We start from the raw sequence: 27975 nt of genomic DNA on the forward strand, positions 1-27975 counted from the left end.
AGAACGAGAGAGAGAGAGAAAGAGAGAGAGAGACATAGAGAGAGAGAGAGAGAGAGAGAGAGAGAGAGAGAGAGAGAGAGAGAGAGAGAGAGAGAAAGAAAGAGAGAACGAGAGAGAGACATAGAGAGAGAGAAAGAGAGAGAGAGAGAGAGAGAGAGAGAGAGAGAGAGAAAGAAAGAGAGAACGAGAGAGAGACATAGAGAGAGAGAGAGAGAGAGAGAGAGAGAGAGAGAGAGAGAGAGAGAGAGAGAAAGAAAGAGAGAACGAGAGAGAGACATAGAGAGAGAGAAAGAGAGAGAGAGAGAGAGAGAGAGAGAGAGAGAGAGAGAGAGAAAGAAAGAGAGAACGAGAGAGAGACATAGAGAGAGAGAGAGAGAGAGCGAGAGAGAGAGAGAGAGAGAGAGAGAGAGAAAGAAAGAGAGAACGAGAGAGAGAGAATAATAGAAAATAATGAAAGAAAGATGATTCCCAGTAAACCTGGACAAAAACAAAGACTAGGATTCTAGAACAGTGAGGGGCTGTCTGGTGCCCTGGGACTGGAAATATAATGCCTGACTTGAAATCAAGTAAGGGAGCTGTCCACTGGCCCACTCTAGCATGTGGTGCTGAAATGGCCCCTTGGCTCTGAACAGAGGAGAAGGGGAGGTGGAGCCCACAGAGCAAGCACAGCGGGACAACTAAACCTATTAGTGTTGCTCCAGCAGACAGACAAGGAGTCAACGTTCAAATCAGGGGTTAGGGGTCAAAGAGTAATCTGGGAAAGGCCTTGGTAGCTCCACACAGTCTCAGAGACAAGCATTTTTTTAAAAATCTGTCTTCAAAAAGCCTTAGACCTTATATTTTCATACATCTGCCCCTTGCCTTAGAAGTGAGAGAAGAGTGAGGAAAGGAATATAAATATAAATGAGAGAAAGAGAGATGAAAAAAGGGTTTCAAGTGTTGGATGGAGAGAGGAGAGTGGAGAGAGGAGAGAGGGAGTGGTGATAGAGAGAGAGGACATAAATGAGCTAGACAGAGAGAGTGGAGATAGAGAGAGGACATAGAGAGAGGAGAGTGGAGAGAGGAGAGAGGGAGAGGTGATAGAGAGAGAGGACATAGATGAGCTAGACAGAGAGAGTGGAGATAGAGAGAGGACATAGAGAGAGGAGATATATATAGAGAGAGGACATAGAGAGAGAGGGAATAGAGAGAGGAGATATAGAGAGAGGACATAGAGAGAGAGGACATAGAGAGAGAGGACATAGAGAGGAAATAGAGAGAGAGGACATAGAGAGAGAGGACATAGAGAGAGAGGAAATAGAGAGAGGTCATAGAGAGAGAGGACATAGAGAGAGAGGATATAGAGAGAGAGGAAATAGAGAGAGAGGATATAGAGAGAGAGGAAATAGAGAGAGAGGACATAGAGAGAGGAGATATATATAGAGAGAGGACATAGAGAGAGGACATAGAGAGAGGACATAGAGAGAGAGGACATAGAGAGAGGAGATATAGAGAAAGGACATAGAGAGAGAGGACATAGAGAGAGGAGATATATATAGAGAGAGGACATAGAGAGAAGTCATAGAGAGAGAGGACATAGAGAGAGGAGATATATATAGAGAGAGGACATAGAGAGAGGAGATATAGAGAGAGGACATAGAGAGAGGACATAGAGAGAAAGGAAATAGAGAGAGGAGATATATATAGAGAGAGGACATAGAGAGAGACGACATAGAGAGAGGAGATATAGAGAGAGGACATAGAGAGAGAGGACATAGAGAGAGAAGATATAGAGAGAGGACATAGAGAGAGAGGACATAGAGAGAGGAGATATATAGAGGACATAGAGAGAGGAGATATAGAGAGAGGACATAGAGAAAGAGGACATAGAGAGGAAATAGAGAGGAAATAGAGAGAGAGGACATAGAGATAGAGGAAATAGATAGAGAGGTCATAGAGAGAGAGGACATAGAGAGAGAGGACATAGAGAGAGAGGAAATAGAGAGAGAGGACATAGAGAGAGAGAGGACATAGAGAGAGAGGACATAGAGAGAGAGGACATAGTGTCATAGGGGTCGTTGAATGGAGACCAAGGCGCAGCGTGTATAGTGCTCATTCTTTGTCTTTAATGAAATACACTTTAACAACAAAACAACAAAACGACCAACAACAGTCCCGTCAGGTACACTAGACTAAACGGAAACAACTACCCACAAACCCCAAAGGAAAACAGGCTGCCTAAGTATGGCTTCCAACCAGAGACAACGAAAGACACCTGCCTCTGATTGGAAACCATACCCAGCCAAAACATGGAAAACGAAACATAGAAATAGAATTCTAGCGCGATCCCACCTAGAAACAGAAAACCCCAAACCACCCAAAACAACCACCTGTCACGCCCTGACCACTCCACTATGGCAAATGACCTCTTACAAGGGTCAGGACGTGACACATAGAGAGAGAGGAAATAGAGAGAGAGGACATAGAGAGAGAGGAAATAGAGAGAGAGGACATAGAGAGAGAGGAAATAGAGAGAGAGGACATAGAGAAAGAGGACATAGAGAGAGGACATAGAGAGAGGACATAGAGAGAGGAGATATATATATATATAGAGAGAGGACATAGAGAGAGGAGATATATAGAGAGAGTGGACATAGAGAGAGGACATAGAGAGAGAGGACATAGAGAGAGGACATAGAGAGAGGAGATATATATATATAGAGAGAGAGGACATAGAGAGAGGAGATATATACTGTTCAAAAAAATAAAGGGAACACTTAAACAACACATCCTAGATCTGAATGAAAGAAATAATCTTATTAAATACTTTTTTCTTTACATAGTTGAATGTGCTGACAACAAAATCACACAAAAATAATCAATGGAAATCCAATCTATCAACCCATGGAGGTCTGGATTTGGAGTCACACTCAAAATTAAAGTGGAAAACCACACTACAGGCTGATCCAACTTTGATGTAATGTCCTTAAAACAAGTCAAAATGAGGCGCAGTAGTGTGTGTGGCCTCCATGTGCCTGTATGACCTCCCTACAACGCCTGGGCATGCTCCTGATGAGGTGGCGGATGGTCTCCTGAGGGATCTCCTCCCAGACCTGGACTAAAGCATCCGCCAACTCCTGGACAGTCTGTGGTGCAACGTGGCGTTGGTGGATGGAGCGAGACATGATGTCCCAGATGTGCTCAATTGGATTCAGGTCTGGGGAACGGGCGGGCCAGTCCATAGCATCAATGCCTTCCTCTTGCAGGAACTGCTGACACACTCCAGCCACATGAGGTCTAGCATTGTCTTGCATTAGGAGGAACCCAGGGCCAACCGCACCAGCATATGGTCTCACAAGGGGTCTGAGGATCTCATCTCGGTACCTAATGGCAGTCAGGCTACCTCTGGCGAGCACATGGAGGGCTGTGCGGCCCCCCAAAGAAATGCCACACCATGACTGACCCACCGCCAAACCGGTCATGCTGGAGGATGTTGCAGGCAGCAGAACGTTCTCCACGGCGTCTTCTGACTCTGTCACGTCTGTCACGTCCTCAGTGTGAACCTGCTTTCATCTGTGAAGAGCACAGGGCGCCAGTGGCGAATTTGCCAATCTTGGTGTTCTCTGGCAAATGCCAAACGTCCTGCACGGTGTTGGGCTGTAAGCACAACCCCCACCTGTGGACGTCGGGCACTCATACCACCCTCATGGAGTCTGTTTCTGACCGTTTGAGCAGACACATGCACATTTGTGGCCTGCTGGAGGTCATTTTGCAGGGCTCTGGCAGTGCTTCTCCTGCTCCTCCTTGCACAAAGGCGGAGGTAGCGGTCCTGCTGCTGGGTTGTTGCCCTCCTACGGTCTCCTCCACGTCTCCTGATGTACTGGACTGTCTCCTGGTAGCGCCTCCATGCTCTGGACACTACGCTGACAGACACAGCAAACCTTTGATGTGCCATCCTGGATGAGCTGCACTAGCTGAGCCACTTGTGTGGGTTGTAGACTCCGTCTCATGCTACCACTAGAGTGAAAGCACCGCCAGCATTCAAAAGTGACCAAAACATTAGCCAGGAAGCATAGGAACTGAGACGTGGTCTGTGGTCCCAACCTGCAGAACCACTCCTTTATTGGGGGTGTCTTGCTAATTGCCTATAATTTCCACCTGTTGTCTATTCCATTTGCACAACAGCATGTGAAATTTATTGTCAATCAGTGTTGCTTCCTAAGTGGACAGTTTGATTTCACAGAAGTGTGATTGACTTGGAGTTACATTGTGTTGTTTAAGTGTTCCCTTTATTTTTTTGAGCAGTGTATATATAGAGAGGACAGAGAGAGAGAGAGGACATAGAGAGAGGAGACATATAGAGAAGATATAGAAAGAGGAGATATAGAATAAGGAGATTGAGAGAGAGGACAAGCCCCACCCTCTTCAACATATATATCAACAAATAGGTCAGGGCACTAGAACAGTATGCAGCACCAGGCCTCACCCTACTTAGAATCTGAAGTCAAATGTCTACTGTTTGCTGATGATCTGGTACTTCTGTCACCAACCAAGGAGAGCCTACAGCAACACCTAGATCTTCTGCACAGATTCTGCCAGACCTGGGCCCTGACAGTAAATCTCAGTAAGACCAAGATAATGGTGTTCCAAAAAAGGTCCAGTCGCCAGGACCACAAATACAAATTCCATCTAGACACCGTTGCCCTAAAGCAAACAAAAAACGATACATACCTTGGCCTAAACATCAGCGCCACAGGTAACTTCCACAAAGCTGTGAACGATCTGAGAGACAAGGCAAGAAGGGCCTTCTATGCCATCAAAAGGAACATAAAATTCAACATACCAATTAGGATCTGGCTAAAAATACTTGAATCAGTAATAGAACCCATTGCCCTTTATGGTTGTGAAGTCTGGGGTCTGCTCACCAACCAAGAATTCACAAAATGGGACAAACACCAAATTGAGACTCTGCATGCAGAATTCTGCAAAAATATCCTCAGTGTACAACGTAAAACACCAAATAATGCATGCAGAGCAGAATTAGGCCGATACCCGCTAATTATCAAAATACAGAAAAGAGCCGTTAAATTCTACAACCACCGAAAAGGAAGAGATTCCCAAACCTTCCATAACAAAGCCATCACCTACAGAGAGATGAACCTGGAGAAGAGTCCCCTAAGCCAGCTGGTCCTGGGGCTCTGTTCACAAACACAAACACACCCCACAGAGCCCCAGGACAGCAACACAATTAGACCTAACCAAATCATGAGAAAACAAAAAGATCATTACTTGACACATTGGAAAGAATTGACAAAAAAACAGAGCAAACTAGAATGCTATTTGGCCTTAAACAGAGAGTACACAGTGTCAGAATACCTGACCACTGTGACTGACCCAAAATGAAGGAAAGCTTTGACTATGTACAGACTCAGTGAGCATGACCTTGCTATTGAGAAAGGCCACCGTAGGCAGACCTGGCTCTCAAGAGAAGACAGGCTATGTGCACACTGCCCACAAAATGAGGTGGAAACTGAGCTGCACTTCCTAACCTCCTGCCAAATTATGACCGTATTAGAGACGCATATTACCCTCAGATTACACAGACCCACAAAGAATTTGAAAACAAACCCGATTTTGATTAACTCCCATATCTACTGGGTGAAATACCAGTGTGCCATCACAGCAGCAAGATTTGTGACCTGTTGCCACAAGAAAAGGAAAACCAGTGAAGAACAAACACCATTGTAAATACAACCCATATTTATGCTTATTTATTTTCCCATTTGTTCTTTATCCATTTGTACATCGTTACAACACTGTATATATACATAATATGACATTTGTAATGTCTTTATTCTTTTGAAACTTCTGTTTGTGTAATGTTTACTGTTTACTGTTTATTTAACTTTTGTATATTATCTACCTCACTTGCTTTGGCAATGTTAACATATGTTTCCCATACCAATAAAAGCCCTTTAATTGAATTGAATTGAATTGATTTTAACTGAGATGAGATAGAGAGAGAGGAGATAGAGGAGAGAGAGAAGACATATAGAGGACATAGAGAGAGAGAGAGATAGAGAGAGAGAGAGATAGAGAGAGAGAGAGAAGACATATAGAGGACATAGAGAGAGAGAGAGACATAGAGAGATGAGATAGAGAGAGAGAGGAGATAGAGAGAGAGAGAGAGAGACATATAGAGGACATAGAGAGAGAGAGATAGAGAGAGAGAGATAGAGAGAGAGAGAGAAGACATATAGAGGACATAGAGAGAGAGAGAGACATAGAGAGATGAGATAGAGAGAGAGAGAGATAGAGAGAGAGAGAGAGAAGACATATAGAGGACATGAGAGAGAGGAGATAGAGAGATGAGATCGAGAGAGAGGAGATAGAGAGATGAGATATAGGGTGTCTGTGTCTGTGTTTAAGTGGGCCTGGCAGACTGGGCTGTAGTCCCAGATCGTCACCCCCCTGACCCTCCCCCTTCCCCTCTTTCTACCCCCCCCCCACAAAAAGATCCAGGATTATGGATATGAATTAGTGCGTCCACTCAGACTCTCCCTTGTCAAAGGAAGACTGATTGAGACGGATGTGTGTGTTCTTCCGTCAGCCTCTTTGTGCTGCAGCGTTGTGGGACTGCAGCAGGCGGGGCAGTAAACGTCTCAGACTGACAGCTGTCTATAACACTGTCGTTTCACCTGCAAATTATCCTAACGCTCCCCGACAGCTCCTATTTTGGAATGGAACTGGGAGGCCAGGTCAACTGTGGGCATACACACACACACACACACACACACACACACACACACACACACACACACACACACACACACACACACACACACACACACACACACACACACACACACACATCCACTCCAATGAATACCAAGTGTATTCTCCAGTCTAGTAACAATGAGAGATGGAGAAGGCATAATGTTGAGGTAGTTGTATACTTTATGGGTCAGTTAGATATTCTGTCCAAGGTTTAGCAAGCTAAGGTGTGGAGTTAAACCGTTTGGAAGACTCCATTTTGACACAGTGGACTATGATGTGTAGAGAAGAGTACATGTGCAGCACAAGGTGTATCTTGTTCAACACCATGTCAGGGTTTAACAGAGATCGAATCCTTTTCAGAAATACATCAAGTACATGCAGTGAAATCCTTCACATCATATCTACTCATAACCCCGCACCAGTATAGTAATGTAATGTCTAATTCCCTGAGCTGATTGGTTGAGTCACAATGAACCCTGGATGACCCTTGACCCCTCACCTCTGTCTCCAGGAAGCGGCGCAGAGCCCTCTTCTTCTTGATGCTCTTACGGCGCACGTAGACCGCCACGCTCAGCGCCACGATGACGATGACAAACAGAGCACCGATCACCCCGGCCGCGATCAGGGGCGTCCTGCAGACAGAGTAAGAGACGGGCCCGTATGTCACCAACATGTATGGCTCCAGTACATTATGGAACTGTGTGTGTGTGTGTGTGTGTGTGTGTGTGTGTGTGTGTGTGTGTGTGTGTGTGTGTGTGTGTGTGTGTGTGTGTGTGTGTGTGTGGTGTGTGTGTGTGTGTGTGTCATGTCCAACAGGCTCTGTTCTGTTCCTACCATCAAACTAACTAACAGGGATCATTACCACACACAGCTCCACTCTCCATCTCTTCATCTCCTCCCTCTATCTCTTACTCTCTTCATCTCACCTCCCTTCATCTCTCCTCCCTCTATCTCTTCCTCTCTCCATCTCTTACTCTCACTATCTCTTCCTCTCTCCATCTCTCCTCCCTCTATCTCTTCCTCTCTCCATCTCTTACTCTATCTCTTCCTTTCTCCATTCTTCCTCCCTTCATCTCTCCTTCCTTCATCTCTCCTCCCTCTATCTCCCCTCCCTTCATCTCTCCTCCCTCCATCTCTCCTCCCTTCATCTCTCCTCCCTCTATCTCTCCTCCCTCTATCTCTCCTCCCTTCATCTCTCCTCCCTTCATCTCTCCTCCCTCCATCTCTCCTCCCTCTATCTCTCTCCCCTCATCTCTCCTCCCTCTATCTCTTCCTCTCTCCATCTCTCCTCCCTTCATCTCTCCTCCCTCCATCTCTCCTCCCTTCATCTCTCCTCTCTCCATCTCTCCTCCCTCTATCTCCTCCCTCCATCTATCCTCCCTTCATCTCTCCTCCCTTCATCTCTCCTCCCTTCATCTCTTACTCTCTCCAACTCTTACTCTCTCCATCTCTCCTCCCTCCATCTCTCCTCCCTCCCTCTCCTCCCTCCCTCCCTCCCTCCATCTCTGCCTCCCCCTATCTCCTCCCTCCATCTCTTTTTCTCTCCATCTTGCCTCCCTCTATCTCTCCTCTCTCCATCTCTTCCTCCCTCCATCTCTCCTCCCTCCATCTCTCCTCCCTCCACCTCCTCCCTCCAGCTCCTCCCTCCATCTCTCCTCCCTCTATCTCCTCCCTCTATCTCCTCCCCCCAATTATCCTCCCTCTATCTCCTCCCTCCAACTCTCCTCCCTCCACCTCCTCCCTCCATCTCTCCTCCCTCTATCGCCTCCATCCATCTCTCCTCCCTCTATCTCCTCCATCCATCTCTCCTCCCTCTATCTCTTCCTCCCTCCATCTCTTCCTCCCTCCATCTTTCCACCCTCTATCTCCTCCCTCCATCTCTTCCTCCCTCCATATTTCCTCCCTCCATCTCCTCCCTCCATATTTCCTCCCTCCATCTCTTCCTCCCTCCATCTTTCCACCCTCTATCTCCTCCCTCTATCTCCTCCCTCCATCTATCTCCTCCCTCTATCTCTTCCCTCCATCTCTCCTCCCTCCATCTCTCCTGACTCCATCTCTCCTCCCTCCATCTCTCCTCCCTCCATCTCTCCTGACTCCATCTCTCCTGACTCCATCTCTCCTCCCTCCAACCCTCCATCTCTTCCTCCCTCCATCTCCCCTCCCTCTATCTCTTCCCTCCATCTCTTCCACCCTCCATCTCTTCCTCCCTCCCTCTTTCCTCCCTTCATCTCCCCTCCCTCCATCTCTTCCTACTACCACACCTCATCATCCCCTCTTCATCTAATAACCACTCAAAATGAATACCTAAACTTAACCCTTTGAGTTTTTTCTGTTTTAACCCTTTAACCACAAAGAATAAATGGCCAAACATTTTGAAGTGAAACTATGAGATCAGGTTGCAGGCCAGGCTGCCATCTAAATGGCCTCATTTCTGCAGTGAGAGATCAGACCTCCGCATGCCCAGTGTACTACTTAGTTCCTGTTCTGGGATTCAGACAGTCTGATGGTTGACAGAATGACTTCTGATTTTGTGTGTAGTACTAGTGTATCATTAGTGAAAGACGAGTTGGGGCTGAGCCATTCCCCACATGACCCATATGGTACATGTTACATCATGAAGTACTGTCTATCATTATACATCATGAAATACTGGGTATCATTATACATCATGAAGTACTGTGAATCATTATACATCATGAAGTACTGTGTATCATTATACATCAATAAATACTGTGTATCAATATACATCATGAAGTACTGTGTATCATTAAACATCAATAAATACTGTGTATCATTATACATCATGAAGTACTGTGTATCATTATACATCAATAAATACTGTGTATTATTATACATCATTAATTACTGTGTATCATTATACATCATGAAGTACTGTGTATCATTATACATAATTAATTACTGTGTATCATTATACATCATGAAGTACTGTGTATCATTATACATAATTAAATACTGTGTATTATTAAACATAATTAAATACTGTGTATCATTATACATCATTAAATACTGTGTATCATTATACATCATGAAATACTGGGTATCATTATACATCATGAAGTACTGTGCATCATTACACATCATTAAATACTGTGTATCATTATACATCAATAAATACTGTGTATCAATATACATCATGAAGTACTGTGAATCATTATACGTCATGAAGTACTGTGTATCATTATACATCATTAAATACTGTGTATCATTATACATCAATAAATACCGTGCATCATTATACATCATGAAGTACTGTGTATCATTATATATCAATAAATACTGTGTATCATTATACATCATTAAATACTGTGTATCATTATACATCAATAAATACTGTGAATCATTATACATCATGAAGTACTGTGTATCATCATACATCATTAAATACTGTGTATCATTATACATCATTAAACAGTAGTAGTGACGCCTCTTGCACTGAGATGCAGTGCCTTAGACTGTTGCACCACCCGGGAGCCTATACATAATGAAGTACTGTGTAGAATTATACATCATGAAGTACTGTGCATCATTGTACATAATGAAATACTGTGTATTATTATTCATCATGAAGTACTGTGCATCATTATACATCATGAATTACTGTGCATCATTATACATCAAGAATAACTGTGTGTCATTATACATCATGAAGTACTGTGTATTATTATACATCATGAAGTACTGTGTATTATTATACATCAGGAAGTACTGTGTATCATTACACATAATGAAGCACTGTGAAGTATTATACATAATGAAGTGCTGTGAAGTATTATACATAATGAGGTGATGTGTATCATGATACATAATGAGGTGCTGTGTATCATTATACATAATGAAGTACTATGAAGTATTATACATAATGAAGTGCTGTGTATCATTATACATAATGCAGCACTATGAAGTATTATACATAATGAAGTACTGTGAAGTATTCTACATAATGAAGTACTGTGTATCATTATACATCATGAAGTACTGTAAAGTATTATACATAATGAAGTACTGTGACGTATTATACATAATGAAGGACTATGAAGAAGTATACATCATGAAGTACTGTGTATCAATATACATAATGAAGTACTGTGAAGTATTATACATAATGAAGTACTGTGAAGTATTATTCATATTATTCATAATGAAGTACTGTGTATGTTGAGGAGATACAGCTCTGTCCATTGAGTCTCCTTTTAGCTACGTGCCTTTGTAGCATCTAATAAATCAGCAATGTTTTTTTCAATACCTCCAACAGGATTTTTCCTCTTCCTTTTAAATGTTTCAATTTGCTAACCTCTCATACATTCACTCTATCCTTCCCTCTTTCTTTCCCTCTTTCTTTCCCTCTTTCTTTCCCTCCCTCCCTCCCTCCCTCCCTCCCTCCCTCCCTCCCTCCCTCCCTCCCTCCCTCCCTCCCTCCCTCCCTCCCTCCCTCCCTCCCTCCCTCCCTCCCTCCCTCCCTCCCTCCCTCCCTCCCTCCCTCCCTCCCTCCCTCCCTCCCTCTATCCCTCTATCCTTCCCTCCCTCTATCCTTCCCCCCCTCTCCCTTCCCTACTTTAGGCTACTCAACACCCAGGGTAGAACTTGGGGAACATTTTGCACCTGAGTAAAGGACCAGAGAAACAACCCTACTAGTGATTGAACACATTAAGAGGCAAGTGGAAGACTCATGTTCCAAGCAGCAGACGGTAGCATGTGGATGCTATGGTACTCTGCTGGGTTGTCAAAGAGCGGGGTTCAGAACCATTGATTTTTTTTGCGGTCGTCACACAAAAGAGCTTGAAATTTACGGAGGCAAGACGGGATATAATGAGATATACGGGGAATGTTGAGAACAGAGAGGCAAGACGGGATATAATGAGATATACGGGGCATGTTGAGAACAGAGAGGCAAGACGGGATATAATGAGATATATGGGGCATGTTGAGAACAGAGAGGCAAGACGGGATATAATGAGATATATGGGGCATGTTGAGGATAGAGAGGCAAGACCAGATATAATGAGATATATGGGGCATGTTGAGAACAGAGAGGCAAGACCAGATATAATGAGATATATGCGGCATGTTGAGGATAGAGAGGCAAGACGGGATATAATGAGATATACGGGGAATGTTGAGAACAGAGAGGCAAGACGGGATATAATGAGATATATGGGGCATGTTGAGGATAGAGAGGCAAGACCAGATATAATGAGATATATGGGGGGGCATGTTGAGAACAGAGAGGCAAGACAGGATATAATGAGATATATGGGGCATGTTGAGGACAGAGAGGCAAGACGGGATATAATGAGATATATGGGGCATGTTGAGGATAGAGAAGCAAGATGGGATATAATGAGATATATGGGGCATGTTGAGGATAGAGAGGCAAGAGTTTAAATGATTGGAGAACAGAGAAGGAGAGAGACAGAGAAAGAGAGAAGGAGAGGGAGAGAGTGAGAGAGAGAGAGGGAGAGAGTGAGAGAGAGGCCTAGAGAGGCCTAGAGAGAGGCCTAGAGAAAGAGAGAGAGAGAGAGAGAGATAGAGAGGTGAAACCTGAGACAGTGAGTCAGAGAGCGATAGCGAGAATAAAGAGAGAGGTTCTAGTGATAGAGATTGAGCCTGATGTCAAAGCAGTTAAAGCCCAGCGGACACTGTGATGATCATCTTACCTGTCCATCATTCCAACACAGTCTTGGAGCCGAGGCCCAATGCAGCTGAGGAGAAAATCATCAGTCAGCTTACAGAAACACTTCAGTAACCTCAACAACAAGCATCCACCAACTCTTTATAAAGTGTGCACATACTATGAACAAATTCCATCACTCATGAACATTAATAACCAATTCATAAGCACTTCTAATAGCTGATTGATGAAAGCAATTATTGAGTGAACATAACAAGCTATACGGGAACATAGCTCAATGGTCCAAGACAGTCAACCTACTTAATAAGAGAGACATAACTAGGGGATGAAGTCCTGACCAGATACTGAGAGATAGAGATCATACAGGCTATGGAGGTGTATAACAGACAAACAGACAGACAGACTGACAGACAGGCAGACAAGCAGACAGGCAGACAGAAAGACTGACAGACTGACAGACAGGCAGACAGAAAGACTGACAGACAGGCAGACTGACAGACAGAAAGACTGACAGGCAGACAGGTAGACAGAAAGACTGACAGACAGGCAGACAAGCAGACGGGTAGACAGGCAGACGGGTAGACGGGCAGACAGGCAGACAGGCAGACAGGTAGACAGGCAGACAGGCAGACAGGCAGACAGGCAGACAGGCAGACGGGTAGACGGGCAGACAGGCAGATAGGCAGACAGGCAGACAGACAGACAGGCAGACAGGTAGACAGGCAGACAGGCAGACAGACAGACAGGCAGACAGACAGACAGGCAGACAGACAGACAGGCAGCCCGGTAGACAGGTAGACAGGCAGACAGGCAGACAGGCAGTGTGACTGATTAAAACAAGGCCATTGGGCTTCTCTCTCATTATCTATAACACATTTCAAGAGGATTGTGATCAGCCTCCGACACAAAGACAGTCAGAGTCTGAGGCAGACCAAATTACACAGCTAATTAAGAGGAGCTGCCTTGGAATTCCATTCAAAGTCTGCCTCGCTCCAGAAATGAAGAAATGGCACCCAACAGCTAATTAGCAGACAATTAGTGTATCCGATCTATGGCTCGCTGCTGTTTGTGATATGATAATTACTCTAGTGTGCCACGTTTGTAAACATCCGGATTGAACAGCTAGTTTAGTCACACACCAAAGACAGCAAGTCTCAGACTACCCATGAGAGGCATCTGGAGTACGACTGCTGATCTAGAATCAGTTTAGTAATTTAGCTCATAATAAATATGATTATATGGACTGGTGTGGTTCTGATTCTAGATCAGTTTAATAAATATGATTATATGGACTGGTGTGGTTCTGATTCTAGATCAGTTTAATAAATATGATTATATGGACTGGTGTGGTTCTGATTCTAGATCAGTTTAATAAATATGATTATATGGACTGGTGTGGTTCTGATTCTAGATCAGCATTCCTTCTAAATCTAAGGTGGCGTGTGTATCACTTTTCTTCAGTTGAATTCTGCCATTACATGCAGTGTGATGATGTAGACCTTTGCAGCATCTCCTTTGTTCTAAGATTCCCCCACCCCTCCCCCTCCATTCACTCACACACACCCTGGCCGCTCATTCCCTGAAGCTAATATGGCGTGCCCGGTGTCAGATGCAGGTTAGCGTTTTTTGTCATGAAGCTTATTCTGGAGGCAGCTCTGCAGGGATCTCTAGCTGGCATAGTTAGCTGGCACAGTCATAAAATCTGATTTTAAACCTAACCTTAACCTTAACCACACTGCTAACCCTAATGCCTAATCCTAACCTTAAATGAAGACCAAAAAGCTAATTTTTGTTTTCATTCATCTTTACAATATAGCACATTTTGCAGCTGGCCCATCTAAGTGGAAAACATTCAGTTCTGCCTCCAGAACAAGAATCATGACAATAATTGTCAACCTGCATGTCAGATGGAGGGCAGGATAAGGAGAAGAGGAGTGATGGAGCCATCGCCATGTGAGCCGAGGTTCAGCAGTCACCGGGGCGAGGAGTGTGGGGAGGGATCAGTGGTCAGTTGACTAATACCGGCTGCAACGAGTGTCACCGAGGAGATGAGATGAGGAGATGAGGAGATGAAGGGAGGTATTGTGAACACTGTGTCACAGAGAGACCACAGAGCCACTCAGAGTCTTTGATGTCAGAGGGTAGAGGGGAGAGAGAGAAAGAGAAAGAGGAAGAGAGGGGGGAGAGAGCGGGGAGGAAGAGAGAGTGGGGAGAGTGAGAGAAAGGGGGAGAGAGAGAAAGGGGGGGAGAGAGAGAACTGAACAACCTCAATTCGTCGGGGCATGGACTCTACAAGGTGTCAAGTGTTCCACAGGGATGCTGGCCCATGTTGACTCCAATGCTTCCCACAGTTGTGTCACCCCCACCCCCCCCCTCCCCCGGCGGTTTTCCTATTTTGTTGCATTACAACCAGTAATTAAAATTGATTTTTATTTGGATTTCATGTAATGGACATACACTAAATAGTCCAAAATGGTGAAGTGAAATGAAAAAATGTACTTGTTTCAAAAAATATATATATATATATTTTAAAACGGAAAAGTAGTGCGTGCATATGTATTCACCCCCTTTACTATGAAGCCCATAAATAAGATCTGGTGCCACCAATTACCTTCAGAAGTCACATAACTAGTTAAATCAAGTCTACCTGTGTGCAATCTAAGTGTCACATGATCTGTCACATGATCTCAGTATATACACCTCTTATGAAAGGCCCCAGAGTCTGCAACACCACTAATCATGTGGCACCACCAAGCAAGCGGCACCATGAAGACCAATGAGCTCTCCAAACAGGTCACGGGACAAAGCTGTGGGGAAGTATAGATCAGGGTTGCGTTATAAAAAAATATCAGAAACTTTGAACATCCCACTGGGCACCATTAAATCCATTATTAAAGAATGGAAAGGATATGACACCACAACAAACCTACCAAAACTCATGGACCAGGCAAGGAGGGCTATAATCAGAGAGACAACAAAGAGACAAAAAATAACCCTGAAGGAGCTGCAAAGCTGCAAAGCTCCATAGCGGAGATTGGAGTATCTGTCCATAGGACCACTTTAAGCAGTACACTCCACCGAGCTGGGCTTTACGGAAGAGTGGCCAGAAAAAAAGACATTGCTTAAAGAAAGAAATGTGCAAAACATGTTTGGTGTTCGCCAATAGGCATGTGCGAGACTCCCCAAACATATGAAAGAAGGTACTCTTGTCAGATGAGACTAAAATGTAGCTTTTTGGCCATCAAGGAAAATGCTATGTCTGGGGCAAACCCAACACCTCCCATCACCCCGAGAACACCATCCCCACAGTGAAGCATGGTAGTGGCAGCATCATGCTGTGGGGGTGTTTTTCATCAGCAGGGACTGGGAAACTGGTCAGAATTGAGGAATGATGGATGGCGCTAAATACAGGGAAATTCTTGAGGGAAACCTGTTTCAGTCTTCCAGAGATTTGAGACTGGGACGGAGGTTCACCTTCCAGCAGGACAATGACCCTAAGCATACTGCTCAAGCAACACTTGAGTGATTTAAGGGGAAACATTTAAATATCTTGGAATGGCCTAGTCAAAGTCCAGACCTCAATCCAATTGAGAATCTGTGGTATAACTTAAAGATTGATGTACACCAGCGGAACCCATCCAACTTGAAGGAGCTGGAGCAGTTTTTCCTTGAAGAATGGACAAAAATCCCAGTGGCTATATGTGCCAAGCTTATAGAGACATACTCCAAGAGACTTGCAGCTGTAATTGCTGCAAAAGGTGGCTCTACAAAGTATTGACTTGGGGGAGGGGCGGGTGAATAGTTATGCACGCTCAAGTTTCCTGTTTTATTGTCTTATTTCTTGTTTGTTTCACAATGAAAAATAGTTTGCACCTTCAAAGTGGTAGGCATGTTGTGTAAATCAAATGATACAAACCCTCAAAATCTATTTTAATTCCAGGTTGAAAAGCAACAAAATAGAAAAAATGGGGGGTGAATACTTTCGCAAGCAACTGTACTACCATATCCCCATTCAAAGGCACTTAAAACTTTTGTCTTTTACCCTCAGACTGGCACACATACACAATCAACGTTTCAATTGTCTTGAAAACAAATCCTTCTTTAACCTGTCTCCTCACCTTCATCTACACTGATTGAAGTGGATTTAACAGGTAACATCAATAAAGGATCGTAGCTGGTCAGTCTATGCCATGGAAAGAGCAGGTGTTCTTAATGTTTTGTATACTCAGTGTATATATCAATGACTTGGTGAGAGCAGTAGAACAGCCTGCAGCACCTGCCCTCACTCTACTAGAATCTGAAGTCAAATGTCTACTCTTTGTTGATGAATTGGTGCTTCTGTCCCCAACCAAGGAGGGTCTACAACAGCACCTAGATCTTCTGCACAGTGTCTGTCAGACCGGGGTCCTGACAGTGTTACAAAAAAGGTCCAGTTGCCAGGCCCACAAATACAAATTCCATCTAGACACCGTTGCCCTAGAGCACACAAAAAACTATACATACCTCGGCCTAAACATCAGCGCCACAAGTAACTTCCACAAAGCTGTGAACGATCTGAGAGACAAGGCAAGAAGGGCCTTCTATGCCATCAAAAGGAACATACCATTTGACATCCCAATGAGGATCTGGGAAAAAACACTTGAATCAGTTATAGAACCTCACCAACCAAGAATTGACAAAATGGGACAAACACCAAATTGTGACTCTGCATGCAGAGTTGTGAAAAAATATCCTCTGTGTATAACGTAAAACACCAAATAATGCATGCAGAGAAGAATTAGGACGATACCCGCTAATGATCAAAATCCTGAAAAGAGACGTTAAATTCTACAACCACCTAAAAGGAAGCGATTCCAAAACCTTTCATAAGAAAGCCATCACCTACAGAGAGATGAGCCTAAAGAAGAGTCCCTTAAAAAAACAGAGCAAACTAGAATGCTATTTGGCCCTAAACAGAGAGTACACAGTGGCAGAATACCTGACCACTGAGACTGACACAAACTTAAGGAAAGCTTTGACTTTGTACAGACTCAGTGAGCATAGCCTTGCTATTGAGAGAGGCCGCTGTAGGCAGACCTGGCTCTCAAGAGAAGACAGGCTATTTGCACACTGCCCACAAAATGAGATGGAAACTGAGCTGCACTTCCTAACCTCCTGCCAAATATATGACCGTATTAGAGACACATATTTCCCTCAGATTACACAGATCCACAAAGAATTTGAAAACAAATCCAATTTTGATTAACTCCCATATCTATGGGGTGAATTACCACAGTGTGCCATCACAGCAGTAAGATTTGTGACGTGTTGCCACAAGAAAAGGGCAACCAGTGAAGAACAAACACCATGTAAATACAACCCATATTTATGTTTATTTATTTTCCCTTTATTACTTTAACTATTTTGACATCGTTACAATACTGTATGCAGACATAATATGACATTTGTAATGTCTTTATTCTTTTGAAACTTTTGTGTAATGTTTACTGTTCTTTTCTGACTGTTCATTTCACTTTTGTTTATTATCAATTTCACTTGCTTTGGCAATGTAAACATGTTTCTCATGCCAATAAAGCCCTTTGAATTGAATTGAATTGAGAGAGCGAGAGCAAGAGAGAGAGAGAGAGAGATCATCTGTCCATCTCTTGATCCTCTGTCCTAAGCCTCCTCCTCTCTCTCTCTCTCTCTCTCTCTCTCTCTCTCTCTTTATTTTTCTCTCTCTCTTTCTCTCTCTCTCTCTCTCTCTCTCTCTCTTTCTTTCTCTCTCTCTCTATCTCTCTTTCTCTCTCTCTCTCTGTCTCTGTCTCTCTCTCTCTCTGTCTTTCTTTCTTTCTTTGGTAGTGGTCTGGGAAGTGGAGGGATGAGTCACTTCCTTTATAGTGCACTACTTCTGCTACTGTTTATAGAAGCTCTTCTTGATTTTAAAAGTCCCATCAGGACTTGTATGACATTATTTATGACATACTTCATACAAACAATTTCAGATTTCAAAGAGATGAGAAGTATTGATATAGAAAGCCTCGATCAAATGAACCCATATACACACCCAGCACCACCCTTCTCTCACTCTCACTCTCTCTCTCTTTTCTCGTACCCCTGGGTGCAGTTGGCGTGGCAGGGGTGGCACTCGTTGTTGGCCTCAGCATATTTGAAGATGAAGCTGTTGGTGCCTTGGAGGCCGTCGGGGCACTTTTCCACACAGTTGGGCCCGTCTTTGAAGTGAAGACAGGTCACACATTGATCTGGGCCCTGAGAGGTAGAGAGAGAGAGATGGTAGAGGAGGAGGAGGAGGGGGAGAAGGAGGAGGAACAGGAGAAGGAGGAGGAGAAGGTGAAGGAGATAGAAGATGAGAAAGAAGAGATACAAGAGGGGAGGAAGTGGGGGAAAGAAGAGGGAGAAGAAGAAGAGGAGGAGGAGGATGAGAAGGAGGAAGTAAAGGAGATGGATAGAAGAGGATGAGGAGGATGAGAAGGAGGAAGTAAAGGAGATGGATAGAAGAGGAAGAGGAGAATGAGAAGGAGGAAGTAAAGGAGATGGATAGAAGAGGAAGAGGAGGATGAGAAGGAATAAGTAAAGGAGATGGATAGAAGAGGAGGAGGAGGATGAGAAGGAGGAAGTAAAGGAGATGAATAGAAGAGGAGGAGGAGGATGAGAAGGAGGAAGTAAAGGAGATGGATAGAAGAGGAAGAGGAGGTTGAGAAGTAATAAGTAAAGGAGATGGATAGAAGAGGAAGAGGAGGTTGAGAAGGAGGAAGTAAAGGAGATGGATAGAAGAGGAAGAGGAGGATGAGAAGGAGGAAGTAAAGGAGATGGATAGAAGATGAAGAGGAAGAGACATTGGCCACATATCAGCATGTCAACACAGTTCACACTTCTGAACAAGCATCCGGGATGGATTCAGACAGCAGATATAAACACATGGAGAGATGAAGGAAGAGAGACGATAGAGAGATGGGTCTGTGGACGCATGTGCTGCTGCTGCGGTTGAACCTTTTTCTGTGGGCTTGGACACCTCATGTACGGTTAATGATGTGCGTTTGGCTGGTTGATAGACAGCCTTTCACCTTCAGGTCTGACAAAATGACAGCTGTAACCCCTTCCCATCAATACACTATCTCCCTGCCGAGCTGTGTCAATGTATTGTGTCTCTCTGACTGTGTGTGTGTGTGCGGTGTGTGTGTGTGTGTGTGTGTGTGTGTGTGTGTGTGTGTGTGTGTGTGTGTGTGTGTGTGTGTGTGTGTGTGTGTGTGTGTGTGTGTGTGTGTGTGTGTGTGTGTGTGTGTGTGTGTGTGTGTGCATTCATACATCTGATGATTGACACCTGTGTTATTTACTTCTGAGCTGTGACTGGACTGCAGGAGACACTGCAAGACTGTGAAACACTGCGCATCACCGCATCGTCATAGAGACTATTTTCCTCCACTCCTCCCTGTCCTCCCCCGGGGGTTCTTTACACAAGTATCAAATTCCACAAATAGGGCTTTAACAGGGGCCTGTAAAAAAGGGGCTCCATGACAGCTGGATATATCATGATCCCTAAACCATGGAGAGTTATACACCACTGTCCATACGCCACATATAAAACAAGATTAGAGTCCTCCTACGTGGCAGGAGAGATGATTTAAACCAACCTTGGGTTGTTATAGATCCAGACAGAGAGAGAGGGATGTGGGGGGGTTCAAGGGTTTTCAACCAGGTGGCATTTTAAAGGGAAATTCTAGCATTTAGAAGAGGACAGGTGGGAATGGATGAGGGACTTCTGAGGGGTGCGTTCTCTGTGGAAGGTCAGAGCCTGTCAAAAACACATATCCTTCTGGAATGCGTTTTACCTTCGTAGCTAACGTGGTACTTTGTTTATCTCCATAAAAGCAGATTTGAGGCGTTCAGGGACATCTCCCCTGATCAGTTCGCATAACAAGTACAAACTCTGACCCAGTTGGTTACATTGTGTAGTCAGGAAAAACTCAGTGGCCTAACCGTACAGTACACTGTAACTCCTAAAACTCTCCAGACAGGATGTGACATCAGCAGACCCAAAGGGCAGGTTAGTCATTTTCATCATGACCCTTGTTCTGGATGCAGCTCTGCAGATTGGTCACGATCTGGCACAGCCACAAAGTCATAAAATCTGATTTTAAACCTAACCTTAACCTTAACCCTAACCTTACTGCTAAGCCTAATGCCTAACCCTAACCTTAAATTAAGACCAAGAAGCTTTTCATACATTTTTTGTTTTCATACATTTTTACAATATAGCCAATTTTGACTTTGCAGCTGGCCTATCTAAGGGGAAATCGCTCAGTTCTGCCTCCAGGACAAGATTCATGACAATAGACGTCAAGCTGCACCCAAAGAACACACAGGTTCAGGGCGAGGTGTAACACCAATGACAGTTGCCGCATATTGCCGTGGTGATCATTCTACTTACCGTTCCGAGGCAGGTCATGGTCTTGTCCTGAGATCTCTCACACTGGCTGTCACACTCCAGACACACTGAACCATTGGTAAACTCACGCACATCTCTAAAGGAGAGAGAGAGAGAGAGAGAGAGAGAGAGAGAGAGAGAGAGAGCGAGCGAGATAGAGAGAGAAAACAGGCTTAACAGAATCATTAGGTCTGATATAGTAACAGGCTTAGCAGAGTCAATATGTCTAATATAGTAACAGGCTTAGCAGAGTAATTAAGCCTTGTTATAGTAACAGGCTTAGCAGAGTCAATATGTCTGATATAGTAACAGGCTTAGCAGAGTCAATATGTCTGATATAGTAACAGGCTTAGAAGTCAATATGTCTGATATAGTAACAGGCTTAGCAGAGTCAATATGTCTGATATAGTAACAGGCTTAGAAGAGTCAATATGTCTGATATAGTAACAGGCTTAGCAGAGTCAATATGTCTGATATAGTAACAGGCTTAGCAGAGTCAATATGTCTGATATAGTAACAGGCTTAGCAGAGTCAATATGTCTAATATAGTACCAGGCTTAGCAGAGTCAATATGTCTGATATAGTAACAGGCTTAGCAGAGTCAATATGTCTAATATAGTAGCAGGCTTAGCAGAGTCAATATGTCTGATATAGTAACAGGCTTAGCAGAGTCAATAATTATGTCTGATATAGTAACAGGCTTAGCAGAGTCAATATGTCTGATATAGTAACAGGCTTAGCAGAGTCAATGTGCCTGACAAAGAAGCCAGCGAACAATGCACTGTAATAATGACAGACTGTAGTGTGTGTGTGTGTGTGTGTGTGTGTGTGTGTGTGTGTGTGTGTGTGTGTGTGTGTGTGTGTGTGTGTGTGTGTGTGTGTGTGTGTGTGTGTGTGTGTGTGTGTGTGTGTGTGTGTGTGTGGGTGTGTTTCTCTAATCATATGACTGAGTGTTGGCTGGCCAAAACCTAAGGCCACAATGGAAAGAGGAGTGGAGAGGAGGAGAAAAGGAGAGGGGGGAGGGGAAGAGAAGAGGGCAGGAGGGGAGAAGAAGAAAGGAGGGGAGGAGGGGAAGAGAGGGGAGGAGGACAGGAGAGGAGGGCAAGAGAGGAGAGGAGGGGAAGGGATATCGACACCCCACTGTTTGTGTCCACGACAGCACCACCATCAGATAATGCTTTGAAGGATGGTGTCGGTGAATATGGGGCTGGCTGTCGATAAGCTGGCTGTCGATAGTATACTTTTCAGATGTGAGAGATTGTCGATCCTACTGGGACCAAGACTCAGCAGAGTGGAGGGATACAGTACAGTACACAAACAGGTAGGTCCTACTTTCTCTCAGCAAGGAAATGCTGGACCTATGGAAGCAGTTAGATGTGTTCAGGTTATGTTGTAACTGTCTTGCAGTCAGGAAAATGGTTTATCATGGCTCTATAATGCTACTCAACTGCTCAATTCTAAATCGACCCTAGCCTACTCCTGTATATCTGAGAAGATTGGATAGATACTGTATAAGCATTATGGGTAATGGCTACACATTGCCTTCTGATTGGCTAGGTGGTGGAAACGTCCAATCTAATCTCCTCTAGAGATCTACAGCGGGGACTAGCGAGTAGTAGGCTAGAGGTTGATTTGGAATTCAGCATGCGTGATATTGTAGAGAATCCTGTATATCATTAGAGGGGATGTGATGAGTTGGGAAAAAGGGTCCCAAATGACATCAGTCCCAAATGACACCCTATTCCCTATATAGTGCACTACTTTGGACCAGTTCTCTATGGGCCATGGTCTAAAATAGTGCACTATATAGGGGATAGGGTGTCATTTGGGACACATACAGTATGTCTCTATTCTACGCCCTGTTCCAATCACCACCCTCCTCCCTCCACCCTCCTCCTTCCTTCCTCCCTCCCTCCCTCCTCTCTTCCCCCTCCACCCTCCTCTCTCTCCACTCCTCCCTCTCTCTGCCCTCCACACTCCTCTATCCAACCACCTCCCTCCCTCCCTCCCTCCCTCCATCCATCCCTCCATCCACCATCCATCCATCCATCCAACCACACTACACCCTCTTTCTTTCTTCCTCCCTCCCTCCCTCCCTCCCACCTCCACCCTCCCCTCTCCACCCTCCTCTCCTCTATTTCTCTCTCCTCTTTTTTAAACTAAATTCGTTTTTTTTCTCAGGAAGCAGTGTCCAGAGGAATCCTTTTGAAAAGGCTGGGTAGTGGAAGAAGACTGTCTTTTGTTCAGAGAAAAATGGAGGAGAATCACGGAGACAAAGGAAGGTTCCACCGCCGTCTTTCCCCAGTGAATTGAACGTTCCCTTCCATTCATTCCGTTGGTTCCTTCTCGTTGGCTTTCCTTGTGCGTTCCTTGTGCGTTGGTTGGGGCGTGTACGCCAAACGCACACCACGGTCTTCAGGGAGGAGGGGCTGATGGGGATTAGCAGCATTTTAGCAGGACTTTGGCAGGACTGAGGCTCGTTCAGGTCGAGTGGTGCCTGCGCCAGAGGCGAACCTGACGCCACACGGCCAACTCACGAGAACAACTTTTTTAATTAAACACTTTCAAGGTTTTCTAATCCTCCTCCCTCCATTCCCCTGCGGCCACGAGAGCACAGGATTTTTTCCCTCTTTCTCCCCGTTCTTTTATTCTCTGGCCTTTCAGTGTGAGAATTAACTTGACTCTCATTTAGAAAGGCAAAGGCACAGAGATGGAGAGTTAAAGAGACCTAGTTTTAAAAACCAGAAGACTATATAGAAATTAGCTATAGGAGGACAATAGGCTTGCTACAGGAGGGCTACAGGAGGGAGATAGGAGGCTATAGGAGGGCTACAGGAGGCTACAGGAGGGATACAGGAGGGTTATAGGAGGCTACAAGAATGCTACAGGAGGGCTACAGGAGGATACAGGAGGGCTACAGGAGGCTATAGGAGGGCTATAGGAGGGCTATAGGAGGGCTACAGGAGGGCTATAGGAGGGCTACAGGAGGCTATAGGAGGGCTACAGGAGGGCTATAGGAGGGCTACAGGAGGCTACAGAAGGGATACAGGAGGCTATAGGAGGGCTACAGGAGGGATACAGGAGGCTATAGGAGGGCTACAGGAGGGCTACAGGAGGCTATAGGAGGGCTATAGGAGGGCTACAGGAGGGCTACAGGAGGGCTACAGGAGGGCTATAGGAGGCTATAGGAGGGCTACAGGAGGGCTATAGGAGGCTATAGGAGGGCTACAGGAGGCTACAGGAGGGCTACAGGAGGCTATAGGAGGGCTATAGGAGGGCTACAGGAGGCTATAGGAGGGCTACAGGAGACTACAGGAGGGCAACAGGAGGGCTACAGGAGGGCTACAGCAGGGCTACAGGAGGGCTATAGGAGGGCTATAGGAGGGCTACAGGAGGGCTACAGCAGGGCTACAGGAGGGCTATAGGAGGGCCAGATTGGCAGGGTTTGCATTTTGCATGTGAGCTCAATGAAGAGCAGTTAAAGCGTTGGGAGGACAACACATACTGTTGAACACAGGTCTAATACATGTCTGCAGTGCTCTGTCCACGAGGTAAGCCGATCGATCAAGATGTCATGTACCAACTCCTGCCTCCTGCCTCTCCACGTGATCACAGGTCGGTTCTCACAGAGGACTCCCTTATCCAGCTGCTCTTCACTCCTCTTCTCCTCTTCATCTTCTTCAAAGTCTCAGCTGTGAGCTGTTTTTCCTGCTGACTTCAAACACCTCCTCCCACATACAGCACACTGAAAGGAGAACTGGGCATGATGGAGAAACACAGACACTGGTTCGCCCTGTGGGGAAAGGCTAACCTGACACCAGACCCTGGTTCCCCCTGTGGGGACAGGCTAACCTGACACCAGACCCTGGTTCCCCCTGTGGGGACAGGCTAACCTGACACCAGACCCTGGTTCCACCTGTGAGGACAGCCTAACTTGACACCAGACCCTGGTTCCATCCGTGGGGACAGCCTAACCTGACACCAGACCCTGGTTCCCCCTGTGGGGACAGGCTAACCTGACACCAGACCCTGGTTCCCCCTGTCAGGGAAGTCAAACCTGACACCAGACCCTGGTTCCCCCTGTGGGGACAGCCTAACCTGACACCAGACCCTGGTTCCCCCTGTCAGGACAGCCTAACCTGACACCAGACCCTGGTTCCACCCGTGGGGACAGCCTAACCTGACACCAGACCCAGGTTCCCCCTGTCAGGGCAGCCTAACCTGACAAAAGACCCTGGTTCCACCTGTGGGGACAGCCTAACCTGACACCAGACCCGGGATCCCCCTGTGGGGACAGCCTAACCTGACACCAGACCCTGGTTCCACCTGTGAGGACAGCCTAACCTGACACCAGACCCTGGTTCCACCTGTGGGGACAGCCTAACCTGACACCAGACCCTGGTTCCCCCTGTGGGGACAGCCTAACCTGACACCAGACCCTGGTTCCCCCTGTGGGGACAGGCTAACCTGACACCAGACCCTGGTTCCCCCTGTCAGGGAAGTCAAACCTGACACCAGACCCTGGTTCCCTCTGTGGGGACAGGCTAACCTGACACCAGAACCTGGTTCCACCTGTGAGGACAGCCTAACCTGACACCAGACCCTGGTTCCCCCTGTGGGGACAGGCTAACCTGACACCAGACCCTGGTTCCCCCTGTCAGGGCAACCTAACCTGACACCAGACCCTGGTTCCCCCTGTGGGGACAGCCTAACCTGACACCAGACCCTGGTTCCCCCTGTGGGGACAGCCTAACCTGAAACCAGACCCTGGTTCCCCCTGTGGGGACAGGCTAACCTGACACCAGACCCTGGTTCCCCCTGTGGGGACAGGCTAACCTGACACCAGACCCCGGTTCCCCCTGTGGGGACAGCCTAACCTGACACCAGACCCTGGTTCCTCCTGTGGGGACAGAATAACATGACACCAGACCCTGGTTACCCCTGTGGGGACAGCCTAACCTGAGACCAGACCCTGGTTCCCCCTGTGGGGACAGCCTAACCTGACACCAGACCCTAGTTCCCCCTGTGAGGACAGGCTAACCTGACACCAGACCCTGGTTCCACCTGTGGGGACAGGCTAACCTAACACCAGACCCTGGTTCCCTCTGTGGGGACAGGCTAACCTGACACCAGAACCTGGTTCCACCTGTGAGGACAGCCTAACCTGACACCAGACCCTGGTTCCCCCTGTCAGGGCAGCCTAACCTGACACCAGACCCTGGTACCCCCTGTGGGAACAGCCTAACCTGACACCAGACCCAGGTTCCCCCTGTCAGGGCAGCCTAACCTGACACCAGACCCTGGTTCCACCTGTGGGGACAGCCTAACCTGACACCAGACCCTGGTTCCCTCTGTGGGGACAGCCTAACCTGACACCAGACCCTGGTTCCCCCTGTGGGGACAGGCTAACCTGACACCAGAACCTGGTTCCCCCTGTCAGGGAAGCCAAACCTGACACCAGACCCTGGGTCCCTCTGTGGGGACAGGCTAACCGGACACCAGACCCTGGTTCCACCTGTGAGGACAGCCTAACCTGACACCAGACCCTGGTTCCCCCTGTCAGGGCAGCCTAACCTGACACCAGACCTTGGTTCCCCCTGTGGGGACAGCCTAACCTGACACCAGACCCGGGTTCCCCCTGTCAGGGCAGCCTAACCTGACACCAGAACCTGGTTCCCCCTGTCAGGGAAGCCAAACCTGACACCAGACCCTGGGTCCCTCTGTGGGGACAGGCTAACCGGACACCAGACCCTGGTTCCACCTGTGAGGACAGCCTAACCTGACACCAGACCCTGGTTCCCCCTGTCAGGGCAGCCTAACCTGACACCAGACCTTGGTTCCCCCTGTGGGGACAGCCTAACCTGACACCAGACCCTGGTTCCCCCTGTCAGGACAGCCTAACCTGACACCAGACCCGGGTTCCCCCTGTCAGGGCAGCCTAACCTGACACCAGACCCTGGTTCCACCTGTGGGGACAGCCTAACCTGACACCAGACCCTGGTTCCCCCTGTGGGGACAGCCTAACCTGACACCAGACCCTGGTTCCACCTGTGGGGACAGCCTAACCTGACACCAGACCCTGGTTCCCCCTGTGGGGACAGCCTAACCTGACACCAGACCCTGGTTCCCCCTGTGGGGACAGGCTAACCTGACACCAGAACCTGGTTCCCCCTGTCAGGGAAGCCAAACCTGACACCAGACCCTGGGTCCCTCTGTGGGGACAGGCTAACCGGACACCAGACCCTGGTTCCACCTGTGAGGACAGCCTAACCTGACACCAGACCCTGGTTCCCCCTGTCAGGGCAGCCTAACCTGACACCAGACCTTGGTTCCCCCTGTGGGGACAGCCTAACCTGACACCAGACCCTGGTTCCCCCTGTCAGGACAGCCTAACCTGACACCAGACCCTGGTTCCACCCGTGGGGACAGCCTAACCTGACACCAGACCCAGGTTCCCCCTGTCAGGGCAGCCTAACCTGACAACAGACCCTGGTTCCACCTGTGGGGACAGCCTAACCTGACACCAGACACTGGTTCCCCCTGTGGGGACAGGATAACCTGACACCAGACCCTTGTTCCCCCTGACAGGGCAGCCTAACCTGACACTAGACCCTGGTTCCCCCTGTCAGGGCAGCCTAACCTGACACAAGACCCTGGTTCCCCCTGTGAGGACAGGCTAACCTGACACCAGACCCTGGTTCCCCCTGTGGGGACAGGATAACCTGACACCAGACCCTGGTTCCACCTGTGAGGACAGGCTAACCTGACACAAGACCCTGGTTCCCCCTGTGAGGACAGGCTAACCTGACACCAGACCCTGGTTCCACCTGTGGGGACTGCCTAACCTGACACCAGACCCTGGTTCCCCCTGTGGGGACAGCCTAACCTGACACCAGACCCTGGTTCCCCTTGTGGGGACAGGCTAACCTAACACCATACCCTGGTTCCCCCTTTGGGGACAGCCTAACCTGACACCAGACCCTGGTTCCCCTTGTCAGGGCAGCATAACCTGACACCAGACCCTGGTTCCCCCTGTCAGGACAGCCTAACCTGACACCAGACCCGGGTTCCCCCTGTCAGGGCAGCCTAACCTGACACCAGAACCTGGTTCCCCCTGTCAGGGAAGCCAAACCTGACACCAGAC

General features: G+C 46.8%; 1 protein-coding gene across 1 annotated transcript in view; it reads right to left on the minus strand.

Moving 5' to 3' along the window:
• The window catches only part of LOC106574937 (receptor tyrosine-protein kinase erbB-4), a 534764-nt gene that overhangs the window by 107764 nt on the left and 399025 nt on the right, over positions 1 to 27975 (minus strand). The window contains exons 14-17 of the mRNA XM_082963634.1: positions 20835 to 20928; positions 18501 to 18655; positions 12432 to 12476; positions 7256 to 7388 (exon numbers count right to left, since the gene is read on the minus strand). Coding sequence (XP_082819760.1) covers positions 7256 to 7388; positions 12432 to 12476; positions 18501 to 18655; positions 20835 to 20928 — 427 coding nt within the window. The remainder of the gene's footprint in view (positions 1 to 7255; positions 7389 to 12431; positions 12477 to 18500; positions 18656 to 20834; positions 20929 to 27975) is intronic.

This window comes from Salmo salar, chromosome 17, assembly GCF_965601325.2.
Source record: "Salmo salar chromosome 17, fSalSal1, whole genome shotgun sequence".
Taxonomy (NCBI): domain Eukaryota; kingdom Metazoa; phylum Chordata; class Actinopteri; order Salmoniformes; family Salmonidae; genus Salmo; species Salmo salar.